This window comes from Micropterus salmoides, unplaced genomic scaffold (assembly GCF_014851395.1).
Source record: "Micropterus salmoides isolate LMB-PRFRI ecotype aquatic unplaced genomic scaffold, ASM1485139v1 Ms_hic_scaffold_4, whole genome shotgun sequence".
NCBI lineage: Eukaryota > Metazoa > Chordata > Actinopteri > Centrarchiformes > Centrarchidae > Micropterus > Micropterus salmoides.
Window position 1 is genome coordinate 22,062,824 of NW_024043372.1, and position 16,722 is coordinate 22,079,545.

General features: G+C 39.2%; 1 protein-coding gene across 1 annotated transcript; it reads left to right on the forward strand.

Annotated features, from left to right (window-relative positions):
- The first annotated feature begins 1,099 nt into the window (after positions 1-1,099).
- LOC119886294 (S-adenosylhomocysteine hydrolase-like protein 1) lies at positions 1,100-15,316 on the forward strand. The gene is made up of 17 exons (XM_038696939.1): positions 1,100-1,576; positions 5,017-5,128; positions 5,528-5,671; positions 6,121-6,221; positions 6,599-6,701; positions 7,385-7,479; positions 7,715-7,821; positions 7,908-8,024; positions 9,813-9,876; positions 10,212-10,300; positions 10,580-10,650; positions 10,857-10,951; positions 11,050-11,148; positions 11,504-11,572; positions 12,142-12,220; positions 12,528-12,648; positions 12,983-15,316. The coding sequence occupies exons 1-17, from the start codon at positions 1,397-1,399 to the stop codon at positions 12,987-12,989; spliced, it is 1,653 nt and encodes a 550-aa protein (XP_038552867.1). The 5' UTR covers positions 1,100-1,396; the 3' UTR covers positions 12,990-15,316.
- The last annotated feature ends 1,406 nt before the right edge of the window (positions 15,317-16,722 follow it).

The following is a 16,722-nucleotide window of genomic DNA, read 5'->3' on the forward strand; positions in this document are numbered from 1 at the left end:
ATTTATTTATTCACATAAGGATGAAACGTTGTAATAATGTACAAAGTAACTAACTTATCCTAGAACTGCACATTAGGAGTTGACTTATTTGATGGAATCTACCTCCCTCCTGATCGTGACAACAAACTAGTTTATATTGCAAACTTGTTTATATTGAAGATTGTTTATATTGCAACCTCTAGCCAGTTAAAGTGAGTATGCGCATTAAATGAGGATTCCTATGAGCACCTGAGCAACAACTGGGAACTTTTTTGACTCTGTACCCTGTCCCAGTCTACAATAACTAACAGTGTTTTTGAGCGTCCACAGTGGCAAGGTGACCAGCTATATTGCACTCTAAATTATAGTATAATTGTTGATTTATTCTAGTACTTACTTAGGCCTAGGCAAATCTATTTTAACAGAATCCCTTTTAATGTTTATCGCCTATTTATTATGTATTTATCGTGCTTTGCAAGCTTTACTTACTTACCACCGTTGATTGGTTTGTGAGGTGTGTTTGGTTGCAGATATATTGTGTGTTTCTGCGAAAGCGAACGGTACACGCGCTGATGCTCTGCACAAGTGTTCCTAACGGATAATTAAAGTTATTCGAATTTGAATTGAATTGAATAATAACTACTGATTGATTCGTGCGTGAGCTGTTAATGGACATATGTCTCTCAAATGCAGCGCACAGTGTAAAAAGAGTTTTTATAATAATAATAATAATGATAATAATAATAAGACCTAAAATAAAATAATTCAAAGTAGTGGTGTCTTTGGAAAAAGATGTAGCGTTCTCTCTGTTATGATCTCTCTATCAAAAATCACAGTTTGACCTGTTTGTACAAAACCGCATAATATGCAAATTAGTAGATGGTATACTGCAAAGACATTTCCTGCTTAGATTGAAAGTGGATAAAGCAATTAAAATAAAGTTACGGTTGTTCGGCTGCTTTCAGAACATTTAACATTAATCAAGATGCGGCGCTGTAGCGACAATTGGGACGCTAATGTTAGCAGAAAAAGGATACCGAATAAGCCCGTTTGTACTCATCGGGTGTCTTTGTTGTCCCACTTCCCCTGAACGCAGCTGTACACTAGTAACGCCCCCCTCTGTCTCTCAGCCAGGTGACAGCTGAGCCAGCACGGACTCCTCACAGCAGCAGCACGCAACACAACAGAAAATATACAACCATCTGTCAGCGCCAAATCAAAGTGGAGTACATACACAGAGTTATTGCGTTTACTTTCGATTTAGCTTGCAACGTTACGCAATTTGAAAGTATCTCTTCCGCTCGTTGTTAGCCTGCCAGCAGCGCGAGGATACCGTTAACGTTAACGTCTGACATTACTACCGGAGAACCCTCAGCGGCTGTTGTATTTCCGAGCAGGTAACGTCGCTACCGTCAACATGTCGGACGCGGCCGGGGAGGCGAAGCTGGAGGTGAAACAGGCGAGCAAAGAGGTGAAGGAGAGCGAGAACGTAGCGGAGAAATATTCAGCGATGACCGTAAGCAAGAACAGCGAAATGAACATGGGAGAGCTGTCATCCGCCTTCAGCGCCGTGCCCACACACAAACCAGTTAAAAAGGTAAGACGTCAGCCTAGCCTCTGCACGACGGCGGACATTTATAAAGTCCGGCGTAATTATAGTGCTTTCAGTTTAGCTAAATATTCTTATACTAGTGTACCTCATTTATCTGTGTGATAATCATCTGAGTGCACGGGCTCAGTTGGAGGCTACCTCAAGACATTGGGTTTAAATTGGGTTTGTCATTTAGTAAAGAAAGACAGTAGCCTACATCTTAACCTTCCGCTTGCAAGGCAAATACATTTTACACTGATTTGTTGCACATTTGAAGTAGTTTCCAATTGCAGCAAAACTATGGACAATGATTCACATGTCTCGATCTGTATTGCAAAATTACGCCTATACCTACTCAAGAAAACGATAACACTGCAGAAACAGGCAGCTTAATATTGTGTGTATTGTATGTGATATAGCCTACATACTTTGTTTATGATTATTAAAAGTTTGCTTTTTCTTTACCCCAGACTGTGAAGTAGTATGTAAGAAGGGAGACTTTGGGCAGGATGTTTGTATTCAAAAGTATAATAAACTAATAGGAAATCAGCAGTGAAAATTCACATGGGTCATATTAAAAATAAACTCTAATAATTGCACTTCTTAAACAAAAAGACCAGTTCGATTTCTCTTTTCAGTCCTCACAGCTTCATTCCCAAAGAAAATCAGTTTCACCTAAATTGCTTGATTTCCTTATGATATCTAGTACCAGGAAACTTTAAGAAACAACAGAAAGATTCACCCCATGTAACACTTACAAAAGAAATATGTTAACTTACACCTTTTAAAGAACAAGGGGCTGCAACAAGAGTTGCAGCTTGAATTCTTAGGGCTTTAGACTGTCAAGTATTAGCATGCCTCCATTTAAGTTTGAGAGGACAAATACCAGTTTCAGTTACACTGAGCAAACATACTCTCAGTTGCCCGTTTATTAGATACACCTAGCTAAAACAAATGGTGTCTAATACAACAGTCCTTCAATAAATCCTGCCTTTGTGAAGCTTATAATGTCATAACCTCAGTGGGGTCGGCAAAGTAACAGGAAAACTTCTCTGTAATACAGTTCAAAAGCAGCACAAACTACATCCTCCAAAATGACCACACTTTTGAATCAGCACCTCTCCAAAACAGCTTAAATAAACCTGAACATTATAACCATCTTGATTGCAGGATTTATTGCAGGACTGTTGAACTGTGTTAGTTTTAGCACGATATGCCTAATAAAATGGCAAGAGTGTATAACTCAACTGTGATCAGGGATCGTCAAATGCAAAGTCTCAATACTTATTAGTCAGCCTGGTAGCCTCACTATAGAGACCAAGTGTTTCACATCCTCATTCTCTGTTTGGGAGGGAGTTAATATTACAGCAACCGGCAAACTGTTTTCACTCTCTCAAACATAGATTTCAACAAAGCAAAGCTTTAATCCTGGACATGATGAAACGACTCATATTGAGCTTCTCCACAGTGATATAGAGACATCTACAGTAAATATGAATTCATTTTTGGTAATGTTTATAAGACACAGCAAGAAACATTACTGACAAAGTTAGGTGACAGCTACCAGACCCATTTTGTTTGCTGTGCTTTGTGCCCTCAGTGATCCAGGGTCAAAGCCCAGTGGAAGACATTTATTCTGACACAGAAATTATTAGCTTAAATGTTAATGTGGTATGCTACAGATCTTTAGTTTAATGGTTATGTCCTGTGGATAATATTTAGGCCCTGATGGTTAGGTTGCGAGCTTACAAATGATTATGCATGAAAACGAGGTTGGAAATTATGGTTAAGTATGGGATTTCATTTGGTTGTTGTTCTAGGACAGTTATGTAAAATTTTAGCTACTTTTATCAATCATGCTCCCTTTTAATCATTTTTGTTCCAGTAATCTCTTTGACGGGCATTAAAAAGCAAAACAATGCCAGTGATGCAATAACAAATGCTGTAGGCAAAGAAAAGTTTAGTAAAATATAAGAAAATATGTCTTTTAAGTTTTCTTAACGAGGTGCACTTGAAGGTCAAGTGAACTAAATTTGGCAATCATCAGGGCTTTAGTTAACTTCAGCTTTTAACTTGACTTTAGTTTTCATAGGTGAAACATAAACACACACCAACTTAAACATAAGATACATAAAACATAAAAAATACATGAAACTTGTAAAACAAAGTCTTAAACCACCACGCCAGCTCATATAAGATAATGGACATCAAGTACATCCAGCCATCACCTTCAACCCAGTCCTCAAAAGTTATGACACTTCAACATTAGTCCTGGAGTCTAGAAGAAGCACTCTGTAATGCAGTGTATAAATCAAATATTTAACAATCAATTGATAATCTTTATTAATCAAATCTGAGGGAACCAGTATCAGTCAGACTTTGGGACCCTGCAACCCTCCCCATCCTGTTCTGTCCAGGGGAAAATATGTGGTGTCTTGACACCTTAATCTTGAGAAAACCGCTTCTCATTGTTCCTTGTTGCCATGTTATTTTCACTGGTATGTGGAGGGTTTTCAGCTCCAGACATAAACCTGCAAACTAGAGACTGACCTTATCAGAATGAAGAACCAGACGCTCGTTCAGAGATGAGGTGAATGAGGCCGAGGCTGATATTAATGACAGGAATGGCATCTAACTCACACTTTAGTCTGTAGGCGGATTTATGAACGTCTACTCTAATATCTTTCAAAAACAGAAAACAAAAACATTCCAACAAACTGCTGAGGTGAAGAGATCTGCCCGTCCACTTCTCCATACCTGGACTCACTATTTTGCATATGTTAGAAGATAACGTCACAGCACCTGGGACTTTTTCTCACACGTGTTGCTTCGATGCATGCAACATTCCTGTTGAAAAACGTTTCCTGGTTCCCTCTGTGAAAGTTACCTGACCAGGCATAAAGCTAGGTACAAACAGCCAAAATAAGGCTGGGTTGGTAATGCAATACTGTTACCTGAGTTCAAGCTGAAGAGCTGTGTGCATTTTCTTTGTTCCATTTTATCTGTTTGGAAGTTTGGAGATCGCAACAAGGGTGTGCTAAACTGAGGGGGGAAGATCATTGCGCAAGCATGAGTAAGATTGGGCCATCCAAAAAAATAAATGTGGCTTTGGAAGCTTAATTTTGGAACATCTGTCTTGATGGCGCAATGGCTTTTGGCCTTCAGCCAGACATCTATTTCTGTCAGTACAACAAAACAAGCTTACTAGATCGAGTAGGATTATCATCAGAACTTGATTTTTCTTCGTTTCACTCTCTGTCCACATCTGGTCGTGGCTGAAGCCATATAAACAAGACCTCAAGTAAAAACAAAAACAGCCTAACTCCCATTTCTACTCAAAGAGCCTTTAAATTCCTCCTAGCTTTGTTTCATGGCTGGATTTGTAGCATCCTTTACAGCATTTACAGCGTGTAACATGACCTTTTAAAAATTTTATTTTATTTCAGCAAATCCAGTTTGTGGAGGACAAGCAGGAGTTCAGCAGGTTCCCCACCAAGACAGGCCGCCGCTCTCTGTCCCGCTCCATCTCTCAGTCATCCACAGACAGCTACAGCTCCGGTAAGAAGGAGAGACCGTCAGACATGTGTGTGCATCAGTGTTCAATTTGTCTGCAGTATAATATTTTAAATGGACATGAGTTTCTTTGATTTATAAAGAATACTCACACTGTGATAAGTCTTACTATAAATGTTAACCGAGCTTTCGAGAGTGTCAGAAAGAGGTAAGGCAAGATGGTGAATATGGAGCTCTAAATTCATAAAACCAGTTGATTTTTATTTAATGGAAATCATCAAAATATATCAGTTTGTTAATTTTAAGTTTTGTTTTCTTAAAACAACAAATTCGAGCAATGCAGTCCGGAAATGTTTATTTATGTTTTTCCTCATCACATTTTAGTTCATTTAAAAAAAGAAAAGAAGAAGAAGCAGCAAGCTTTTAACTACACTTCCTTTACAGCTGCGTCCTATACGGATAGCTCTGACGATGAGACCTCACCACGGGACAAGACTCAGGTCAACTCCAAGGGCAGCAGCGACTTCTGCGTCAAGAACATCAAACAGGCTGAATTTGGCAGGCGTGAGATTGAGATTGCAGAGCAAGGTAAGACACAGTGGTCACGTCACCATTGTACTTAAATGTAGTCTATTTAGTCTAAAAAGCCATCTGTCACGATATGTTATATTTAAACCAAGCATTATTCAGATTTTCTAACATATCTTGGTGTCTATTGTCACATGTCATGGTCTCTTTTCATTAGTCACTGCTCTTTAAGCTAATACCCTGATTTCATTTGACATAATTAAATAAAACCCGACCAGATGACAAATTACACCACATCACATTTAGAAAAATTAACAATTTAAGATAATGTAATAAAGAAAAGGATAACCAGCTACACATTTAACAAATGGAGAGTAGATATGTGTAGAATTTACAATCTTTCCCTTTAATGTTAGTGAGTTGCTGCCAAGAAGAACAAAATACAAGAGGTTCTTTTGCAACGGCTGTCGTTCTCACGCCTCCCTTTTTTTATGTGCTCTTGTTTTCAGATATGTCAGCGCTGATCTCTCTCAGGAAGAGAGCACAGAGTGAGAAACCATTGGCAGGTGCCAAAATTGTAGGCTGCACTCACATCACTGCCCAGACTGCAGTAAGACTTCTCTCTGACTTCCTGCTTCAATGCCCCAAGCGAACGCTGAAGTATGATAGTGCCTCTTAATCAGGATAGGATTTTAGGTCAATTTTATTCACAGTTTCTGCATCCACTTACAGTCTATAATTTAATACCAACTCTCATATTTCCCGAGTCTTAAATGATTAAAATGCTGTGGAGTCTGTATGGCCATAAAATATGCTATTGGCAACAACCAGCTGATCACACAGCATGGCAGACACAATACAGACCTGGTTCACTCTAACCTTCAGTGTTATTGAAATACAAACTGGTTACAAATAGAAGGTTTATCAGTCATTTTATCTTATTTGACCACTTTCTTGTTTACCTTGTGCTTACCTGTGTGTTTTCAGGTGCTGATCGAGACTCTGGTGGCCCTTGGGGCTCAGTGCCGCTGGACTGCATGTAACATATACTCTACACAGAATGAGGTGGCTGCTGCTCTGTCAGAGACCGGTAAGCAGCAGAGCATTTGAAGAACATTTAGTTTTGGAGGTTGAATACAGGTAATGGACGCACTAATGCTGAGTTGTGGAAATCCTACACATTTTAATAGCACTTGATTAGGAACAATAAAATGTTTAAAACAGACCACATGATTAGTGTCAGGTGTTTTCTCATGTGTGCTTTGTTTGGAAATGTTTAACAGACTCTTGAACAACCACCCCTGCAGATTTGCCTTTGAAAGAAGGAACAGCACTACTTGAGCCTTTTATCTGTGGTTGCTATGTGATGATTTAAGTATTTACTACATTTCCACAGTAGACCTTTTATGATGGGACAAGCTGAGAGGGTTATAATAGATAGTCGCTCGGGGGTGATCGTGTATTTCATTGGGTGGAGGAGGTTGAGTTTGTGTCTATTGTTCAGTAAGTTATTGCTCTGCATAGTCTGCTACATGATGAAATGTTGTTACCCAAGAGCGCACATGTCAGTTTTCTAAATGACATGTTCACAAGTATGTAATGGTTAGTTTTTCTTCACTGGCGGCATATCGACTCTAATGTAGACTCTCCAGTTTCTGTCTTGGGAGACGGTGGTGACTTCATGTTCATCAGTCTATACTGAACAAACCAGATGGTGGACAACAGCATTGTTGATGTAAGAGTCTTAAAGATATTACCCATTTGTTGTTTCAGGTGTGGCTGTGTTTGCCTGGAAAGGGGAGTCTGAGGATGATTTCTGGTGGTGTATCGACCGCTGTGTCAACACTGAGGGTTGGCAGCCTAACATGGTATGTGGGAAAAGTCTCTTTTTTTTTCTAGCTTTGTGAGTTTGTGGAGAAAAAGACTTTGATAAGTGAATGAAATAGATCAACAAATGCCTCAAATACCCATAAAAACACCTGAGGAGCAACCTTTCTTTTCAAAGCTATTAAATGTTAATGTTTGTCTCACAATAAATTTATTTGGCTGTGTGCACAACAAGAGAGGAGAAAGGGCTGACTTTTTCCCCCTCTTATCTGTTAGATCCTTGATGATGGAGGAGACTTGACACACTGGATGTACAAGAAATACCCCAATGTATTCAAGAACATCAGAGGCATTGTGGAGGAGAGTGTCACTGGGGTTCACAGGTAGTCTACTGCATATAGATACACACTTCCTTCCATAGCAACATGCACCAACATGAAGTGAAAGGTTTCTACCTTTCCCTTTCCAGGTTGTATCAGCTGTCCAAAGCTGGTAAACTGTGCGTACCTGCAATGAATGTAAATGACTCTGTGACGAAGCAGAAGTTTGACAACCTGTACTGCTGCAGGGAGTCCATCCTGGACGGGTGAGTAAGAGTTATTCATTTAGCTGACGCTTTTATCCAAAGCGACTTACAATTGCTATATATGTCAGAGATCACACGCCCTTGGAGTACCTAGGTGTTAAGTGTCTTGCTCAGGGACACATTGGTGGATGTGTCACAGTGGGGGATTGAACCCGGGTCTCTCACACCATAGGCATGTGTCTTATCCAATGCTCCATCACCACCCCATTTGAGGTATCTGGTTGTTGGGAGGCTGAACACTAGCGTAGTTGAACTGATGTTGGACACAGTTTGTTTATTGGACAGCTTCACTGTGACTAGTAAGCTTTGAAACGTTGTCGGGCCTTGTTTGTATTGTGAAAACAGTCTGCAGTTTAATGCACTCCAAAGCTGATGAGATAAGGGTTAAAATCAAACAAAGTGGAAAACATTGACTTAGCGGTGAACTCACCTTCACTGTTCCTTGAATTTCCCATGAACTCGCCAACACATTAAAGTCATAGTAGTGTTTTTCTCCAAGAGATCAATAAGAAAACATTACAAATTATTACAGGAAATTCTATCAATTCGCATAATTCCCAATCCATTTTCTTGTTCAGCTGTTACATTACTTTTCCAGAACTCCTGAGTGGGTCATCAGCTGCCACATGCCTAACTTCAGAAGTGTGTCTACTGTAACACTGGCGTGGTGTAATGGTCAGGAAACATTGTTGCTATCACAGGGCACCCGGTCTCTGGACTGTGCTCAACACTGAGCGACACAGCCTGCACCCTTGTAACAACTGAACCCAATGCAAAACCTTCCACGTCTCTTTCTGCTGTTTGTATCACTCTGCTAAACCCCGCCCTCACCAAACCCAGAAGATGGAGCTGGTTGCCCTTTGAATCCTCATTACACTTGGGGCTTGCTCTCCATGACGAGAGCAACACTTTGTGGCACAGTGCAGAGCTCCCCAGGTTTCAGAGGCAGCTGCTACAACATCTAATAGCGGCATTAGAAGCTAGTACACCACTGTCCCCCTTGAAAAGTTATTTCCCACTTTTTGTCATCATGTCTCTTTGCCACTCATCGATACAATCGAACATAATGAGCCTATAGCGCTGTGTGGAGCCGGGACGTGTTCACACACGGCAGGAGGGATGGGCAGTTCTTTCATTGCTGGTGGTTGTTCCTCAGCCATTGTGTTTGCAAACCTTCTGAAGCTGCACTGAAGACACTGAGCTTGACTGAGTGAGAGCATGCGCGAGGAGGGCTGCTGCACAGCGTGTGCACGAGCAGTGATTGACACTGTGGTAGAGTCTCCTCCTGGCTCTGATTGTTTTAACTTGGCCGCGGTGGATTCTTGTAAATGGCATTTAGGAGCAGTAGGAGGAGCCAGAGGAACCTGATTTCACCCCCCCTAGCAATTATGACAAGAAGTTATTTTTCTTAAAGTTACCTGAATCTTTAACAATGTCTGCACATGTGCTTTCTTCACTCTCACCAATTATGAGTTCTCACCACTCATAATGTATTGCTGTTCCTTCTGAATTGCTGTTCTATCTGCAAGGCACACTGATGTCTTGTAGCAGGGGGTCCATTACGAGTTATGATGCTGTCACAGAAAGCACATCACTGAAAAAGGCTGCTTAAGACAGAAAATGTTTTTTTGTTGTTGTTGTGGGGCAACTTTTGGTACAAATAGTGCCAAATAATGTTTTTACAGTTTTATCAGTATAAAGATGCCAGATTGTGGAGGCGCACATATACAGATTGGCAGTTTTTCACTTCTACAAAATGTGCTAATTATATGTCTCAAACCTCTCTAGCTTGAAGAGAACCACAAATGTCATGTTCGGAGGCAAGCAGGTGGTCGTATGTGGGTATGGCGAGGTGAGATACTTCTTTTTAACAAGAACATACTACACTGAACTTTATCATAAAGCTGTGAAAACATTTGTGACTGATTTCATTTCATTGCACAATATTTAAAAGACATTGAATATATCAATGTCTGGCTGTTGAGTCTAGATGATGTTAAGAGTCAAAGTTTGCAGGGCATTGAGATCAGTAGGCTTTTTCTGCTCAGTACCTAGAGCCTAGATGGTTTTTATATTGCGATAGCTTGTGTTTAAATACTGGTAAGAGTCGTTGCTTTATAAAGGTCAGGGTAATAATTGGCATATGTAACTCTGCTGGTCACACAGTACATCATCTCTTCTTTGCAGGTTGGAAAAGGTTGTTGTGCTGCTCTGAAAGCTCTGGGAGCCATCGTCAGTGTTACAGAGATTGATCCCATCTGTGCCCTGCAGGCTTGGTGAGGAAAACAACAAACTGTGATGATCGCCACGCTGAATATCAAACATATAGTAATAGAATAGACTGTAGTGTGAATAACATAGCATAGCAAGTTTTGTTAATTATTTGACAAACTGTGAGATGATTTATGTTAGGCTTAAACTCAAATGCACTACATTAACCCAACAGGGAACCCAGCCAGTCAACTGAATTGAGTTGCTTGTCAATAAATAATACTTTCCTTTCAGTCACTGACCCCACTGAGGCTGACCCTGTACTTTCTCTTGTGTGTAAACAGCATGGACGGATTCAGGGTGGTCAAGCTAAATGAGATTATTCGCCAGGTTGATGCCATCATCACATGCACCGGTAACTCCGCTTGATGCCACGCTGGTGTAACCACTTGCATTGCATTGATGCGGGATTAAAGCCTGTGAATCTATACCTGTCTCATAATAAATGCCTTTTAGTTCATGGTCCTTTGCACTGTTCCTCAGGGCTGTTCTGTGCTAATTAAGTCCTGTGTGGCAGAGGATGCATGCCGATTGAAGATGAATGATTGTGTCTATCCGTAGGGAACAAGAATGTGGTGACCAGAGACCAGCTGGACCGAATGAAAAATGGCTCTATTGTCTGCAATATGGGCCACTCCAATACGGAGATTGATGTGGTAACGATGGAAGAATCCCCTTAAATCTGTCCTACAGACTGAGTTGTGAATGTGTATTTAATGAACGTGAGACAGACTGATGTTCTCTTCTCATGCAGGCAAGCCTTCGGACTCCTGAGTTGACCTGGGAAAGAGTGCGCTCTCAGGTGGATCATGTCATTTGGCCCGATGGCAAGAGGGTTATCCTTCTGGCTGAGGTAACTGGCTACACCTGTGAGCCTTAGCAACCATATGAATTAAATACATACAGATTTCGGGCATGTAATTGATACCCTCCTAATTTTCAAAACAAATAATTTTAGTTCACTTTACTTGCTATTTAAGGCTACTGAAACACAAAAACAACAAATATAGCACAAAACATATGACCTACGCACTATTTATGCAACATACAACAACCCAGAAATCCATTCTCCCTATTTTTATAACAGTATTACTTCCATTTATCAATTACATGGTGCTTTGTAAAAACAGTTTATTTGCAGGAAAAGTTCTTAACACCCACTTCAGATGATAACTGTGATGTTCTTGGCAACATGTCGTCTTCCATAGGGACGTCTCCTCAACCTCAGCTGCTCCACTGTCCCTACCTTCGTCTTGTCCATCACAGCCACTACTCAGGTAACATGCTGATACTACCGAACAGTCTGCAATAAGCTTGTAGAGTTCACCGTGTGCTTTTTCCATTTGCTGTTGTTACTGTTCGTCCATCCTCGCAAATAGGCTTCATGATCTGACCTGCAAATGTCATCAGTAATAAAACAGAGATAAACAGAAGGTTTATGAGCTGAGCTTTTTTCTGTCTCATAAAGAGATTCCTGCTTGTGGAGGACATTTTAAAATATACAGTACACTCACAACAATTTGCTGAATCTCTTCATAGATCTGCTATTGTTGCTCTGCAATCTGAAGTTCATAGTTGCATAAATCATTTTTGGGGTTATGGCTTTATGAGTCGGTGGAGGTCTCCAAGACCTTTACTCTCAAATAGCTTCTCACTTGCAAATATTGATAGACGTGATTAGTAGAGATAATTATTGGCCGACCCTTCACTCTTAAATCTCTCCATATGTTAATGCATGTCCTGTTTGTGCATGTACGTGTATAATCATAATAAAAAAAACGAGTTTCCCCTAAAGCGATTAATAAAGTATGTATTCTTATTATTATTAATTCATGTTTGTGTTCAGGCCCTGGCTCTTATAGAGTTGTACAACGCCCCTGAGGGAAGATACAAGCAGGATGTTTACTTGCTTCCCAAGAAGATGGGTGAGGTTATTTAGATTCTTGACCTTGAAGTAACATTACTCAAGGCTGGGCTGTTGAACGGGAGAGTGTGGATTAACTAAGTTCTACCTCAGTCTACCTAGCATGTAAGTTTTGAGATGATTTTTTTTTAAGATGTAAATTGGGAATCTTCTCCTCTGAACGTACTCATGCCCTCTGGTGGTGGCGCTGTAACTAGTAGTCTAAGTCGGGCAGTGACCTTTCAGTGCAGTTCTACCCAGCAGACATGAGTTGATTTCCTGTGTTGACTTTAGTGTCTGTTTCACTAAACCACATCCGTGTATTTCAGATGAATACGTCGCCAGCCTGCATCTGGCCACTTTTGATGCCCACCTGACAGAGCTTTCTGATGAGCAGGCAAAATACCTGGGGCTGAATAAGAACGGCCCTTTTAAACCCAACTACTACAGGTATAATTCCGCAAACTTTCACTACAAAATACAGCAGAATAGAGTTGCAATATGAAACTAAAACCTCATCATTAACTAACATATTGTTTATTTGAATTAGATAACTAATTGTTTAGTCTAAAATGTCAAAACTGATATCCCAGATTGGATTTAAATTGCTCAAAAGTACTCAATTTAGAAACATCTCTCTAAACTCTCACTCACTCACTCACTCTCTCACACACACACACACACACACACACACACACACACACACACACACCCACACACACTTTTGCTGTTAGCATTGTGCTTGTAGCACTTCCTAACTAAACTTGTTTCTTGATATTCACAGGTATTAGTCTGCAGGGGAGCCACAGCTCAGCACACCTAAATGTGGACGTTACCCATCACCCATCCCTAAGACAAAAAAAAGATTTATGTATATTGTATTTTTATAATCTTCACAGGATGCACAGCGTATATTTAGTTGTAATTTACTGGCCATGGCCATTTTCTCTCTCTCTTCCTGCTTCCTGCAGAACTGCACGTTTCCCCGAGCTGGCTATGAAAGTCAGTTTAACCACAGCACTTACAGCTGCTGTGTAGGGCGATTTTTATTTTCTGGTGCATCTTTTTCCAAATGTGCTGGCTCCTGGGTTATTTTAGACTTCTGATAGATATTGAATAATGTATCATTATATTGTGCCAAATGACCGTGATGGAGAAGGGTTACAGTTGTTGTAAAATGTTAATGGTTTGTTGTGAAATCAGATAAACCTTTGCTAAGCGATACATTTGAATGAAACATTTTAATCAAATTCCTCCATGTAATACTAAAGGGTCAATTCCAAACCTACAAAACTCTGAAGCTCACTGAGCCTTTTAGCCACTGTTAGCTCCTTGTCTCATCAACCACCCGTATGAACCCCAAACACCAGAGAGCCAATGTGTGAAGTCCTGGCTGGTGAAGAAAGACACGCTCCAAATGTTTTTCTCAGGACTAAGTGGACCAAATCAGAGCTAAAAGGCCAGTGAATGGTGGACTTAAATTTATCAGGTTGCCAGAAATATGACTCCAGTTAGATGTCTGGTCGATGTTTAAGTAGGCAATTCTTACAAATGAGCCATAACAACTTGATAATGTGATTGTAAATCAGGGCTGTGTTTTCGTAAGTTTGATTTGCAGTCTTTCCGCCCCCCTGTTGTCAAGTTTTCTTTCTGCTAAAATGCGGCAGCACTTACTTATTTAATACATTCCATCCACAAGATACAGAAGAAATATTCTCTGTACTATCGTCCACATTACCGGTAACCTTCAGCAGATCTAGGCAACAAAAGCAACTTTAGCACTTACTGACTATAGCAAACGTAAGATGGGAGCTTAGCATTTATTTTCTTGAAAATATTTGTCCATTTATGAAGTTTTGGTATCTGGAAAGAAAAGTATCTGTACCCCAGGGCATTCAAAATTTAAAATTATTTGTAAATATATTTCTACCACATCAGCTCTTGCTGACCTAAGTATCTGTGTTTAGTCTTACTGTTATTCTCATGAAATTACTATTTACAGTAGGAATGTAAAATATGTTAAGAAGTTTTGATATTCTGTGATCCAAATCACCTGCAAGTCATCTGGAGCCATGTATATTCTGTGTATAGCTAACACGAGCCACAGACTACATGTTGAACAGTGTTATGCACAGTATGTTTGTGCTTTATGTGCAACAGCCCCTGATCAGCTGATCTGGTCTGATCTGATCAAAATGGTGTTGGATTTATGGTTAGATTTGTCACAGGACTCTGAGCTTGTGTTAACTAGTGGATGTCTCTTTTTAACAACAGAAACGTAAACTTAATGATCCAAATTCTCTGGGTCTAAACATGAATAAGCTTTTCTTGAATCAGCACAGTTAGATAGAGAGATGTGTTAGCTTTACCTTCTGTGTTCTCTTGTGGTATTATAGCTTTTCAAAATAACACAATGCTTTGCTTTGTTTCCTGAATGTTTTTTTATTGTTCAAAAGGCTTAAGCACTGTATCGTGAGGCTTGTTAAATGCACAACCGTATTGCCAGTTTTACTTCTCTATATTCCTTGTGATATTTTTTAATTTAGTGGCCACGTTGGATCAATTAGCTCTGGGATTCTTTTTTAAATTCAGACTATATAGTGTGCAGGTAGTACTTGTGTCTTTGCTGAATTTAAAGCTCTTCAACACATTTCAACATGCTGTAGAGAACGCTGGTGGTTCTGTGGGCCGATCTTACTCCAAACTCTAGACAGTATTACTGTCCCTGCCAAGGGTTTGGCACCTTCTTACATTGTTACGGTGTCTTCACCAGTGGTGGACAAAGTATTCAGATCCTTTGACTTGAGTTAGAGTACTAATACCACACTGTAAAAATACTCTGTTACAAGTAAAAGTACTGCATTAAAAATGTTACTAGGAAAAGTATAATCAGGAAAATGTACTTAAAGTATTAAAAGTAAATATTCCCTTTGTCCCCTATGACTGTTATACTATTATATCATTAGATTATTACTCATGCATTAATGTAAAAACAGGATTTTACTTCTGTAGTTGTTTTTTCAACTGTTTTGTGTCAGACTGCAAGTCACCCAGAGCCCAAAGTGACACTTTCACAATACTTGTTGTCAACACTCCAAACAAACTTGATTGAAAAAAACATTAAAAATATTAAAATTATTAAAAGGAACATCTCCGCATATGTGAAGCTAGAACCATGAAATGTTTTTGCATGAAAAATAACCTAAACGATGAAAATTTATTATTTTCTGTAAATTGATTTATCATTTTATCTGTACTTGTATAAACTTTTGAGTAGTTTAATTCATAACAAAACATCATATTTTAAAAATTCCAAATGTTTTATGTGTAAAAAAACTTATTTTGTAAATTAATTAGTAACTCAAGCTGTCAGATAAATGTAGTGAAGTAAAAAGTACAATGTTTCCCTCTGAGATATGGCGGAGTAGAAGTAGAAAGTGGCATGAAAAGAAAAGTACCTCACATTTGTAGTTAAGTACAATACTTGAGTAAATGTACTTCGTTACTGTCCACCACTACCCTTCAAAATTTAAACTTCATCTGCAGTTAAAAGTAATTCCTGAAAGTTTCAGTTATTTCAGTTTTTTGTAGATTTTGGTACATTTTATTGAGTAGTATCCAGTATGCTACTATGAAGTGCTTTCATCTTCGCACTAGCAGCTTGAAGGCCATTTGGACAACAACAAGGACTTTCAGTGAGGACGCCATTGTCAGCAAGATGAGCGCTGTGACCATTGTTACTGGTCAGTTGACAGTGCCTTGTGACTCAGTAATTTATATTCATATATACAACTTTATGTTTTTTTTAGGTATGGTAATGCCCAACATGATTTTGCAATATACAGTGATAGCTATGCAGCAAAACATACTCAGTTGTCTGTCAGAAGTATTTTACTTCTGCAGGGGTGGAGAGTTAAATCTGTGTTTCACATCAATCAAAAATATGCACTAAGATGAGTTTTAGACGTTAGTAGGCAACATTTTGTACTCCGTTGTACTTGTGTAGGCCTACTTTTTTACATGGAATTACATGGACCCAGTTTTATTTCTCATGACAGTTAGACATTTAAATTACTTACAGGGGTCATAATAGCACTTAATAAATGCTTTTTATAATGGAATCCTTTAGTTTGAACTAATAATAACAATCATTTTACCCTAGTTTTAACTCTATATACTATATTATAGAGGCAAATGAATGTGTTATAACTGGAGCAAACAGCTCGACAAATTGAAATATTCTTGAAATTGAAATAAAAAAGCAAACCACTGTGATTTGACAGTTGTACACTGTTGCAGGTTTTGACATCTTTTGATGTGGAGACGAAGTTCTGTAATTATATATTAGCTATAAAGTAGGCCTATATTTTCAACTCTGTATCTGTAGTTTAATTTGAAGAACATAATTTCAGCAGTTTACTCCCTGAAACATTTCTGTGCACATTTCCCTTTAATAAACTGCTGTTTGAATTTGAAAACGGCTCAGATACATCATTTCACTGTAATGACCAAGCCTTATCCACC

What these genes read in the sequence shown, in the direction of transcription:
- LOC119886294 (XM_038696939.1), top strand. Translation starts at nt 1,397, where the DNA reads ATGTCGGACGCGGCCGGGGAGGCGAAGCTGGAGGTGAAACAGGCGAGC. An exon ending in ACATCACTGCCCAGACTGCA is followed by an intron (nt 6,222 to 6,598) that starts GTAAGACTTCTC and finishes GTGTGTTTTCAG; the next exon opens with GTGCTGATCGAGACTCTGGT. An exon ending in CTTGCTTCCCAAGAAGATGG is followed by an intron (nt 12,221 to 12,527) that starts GTGAGGTTATTT and finishes CGTGTATTTCAG; the next exon opens with ATGAATACGTCGCCAGCCTG.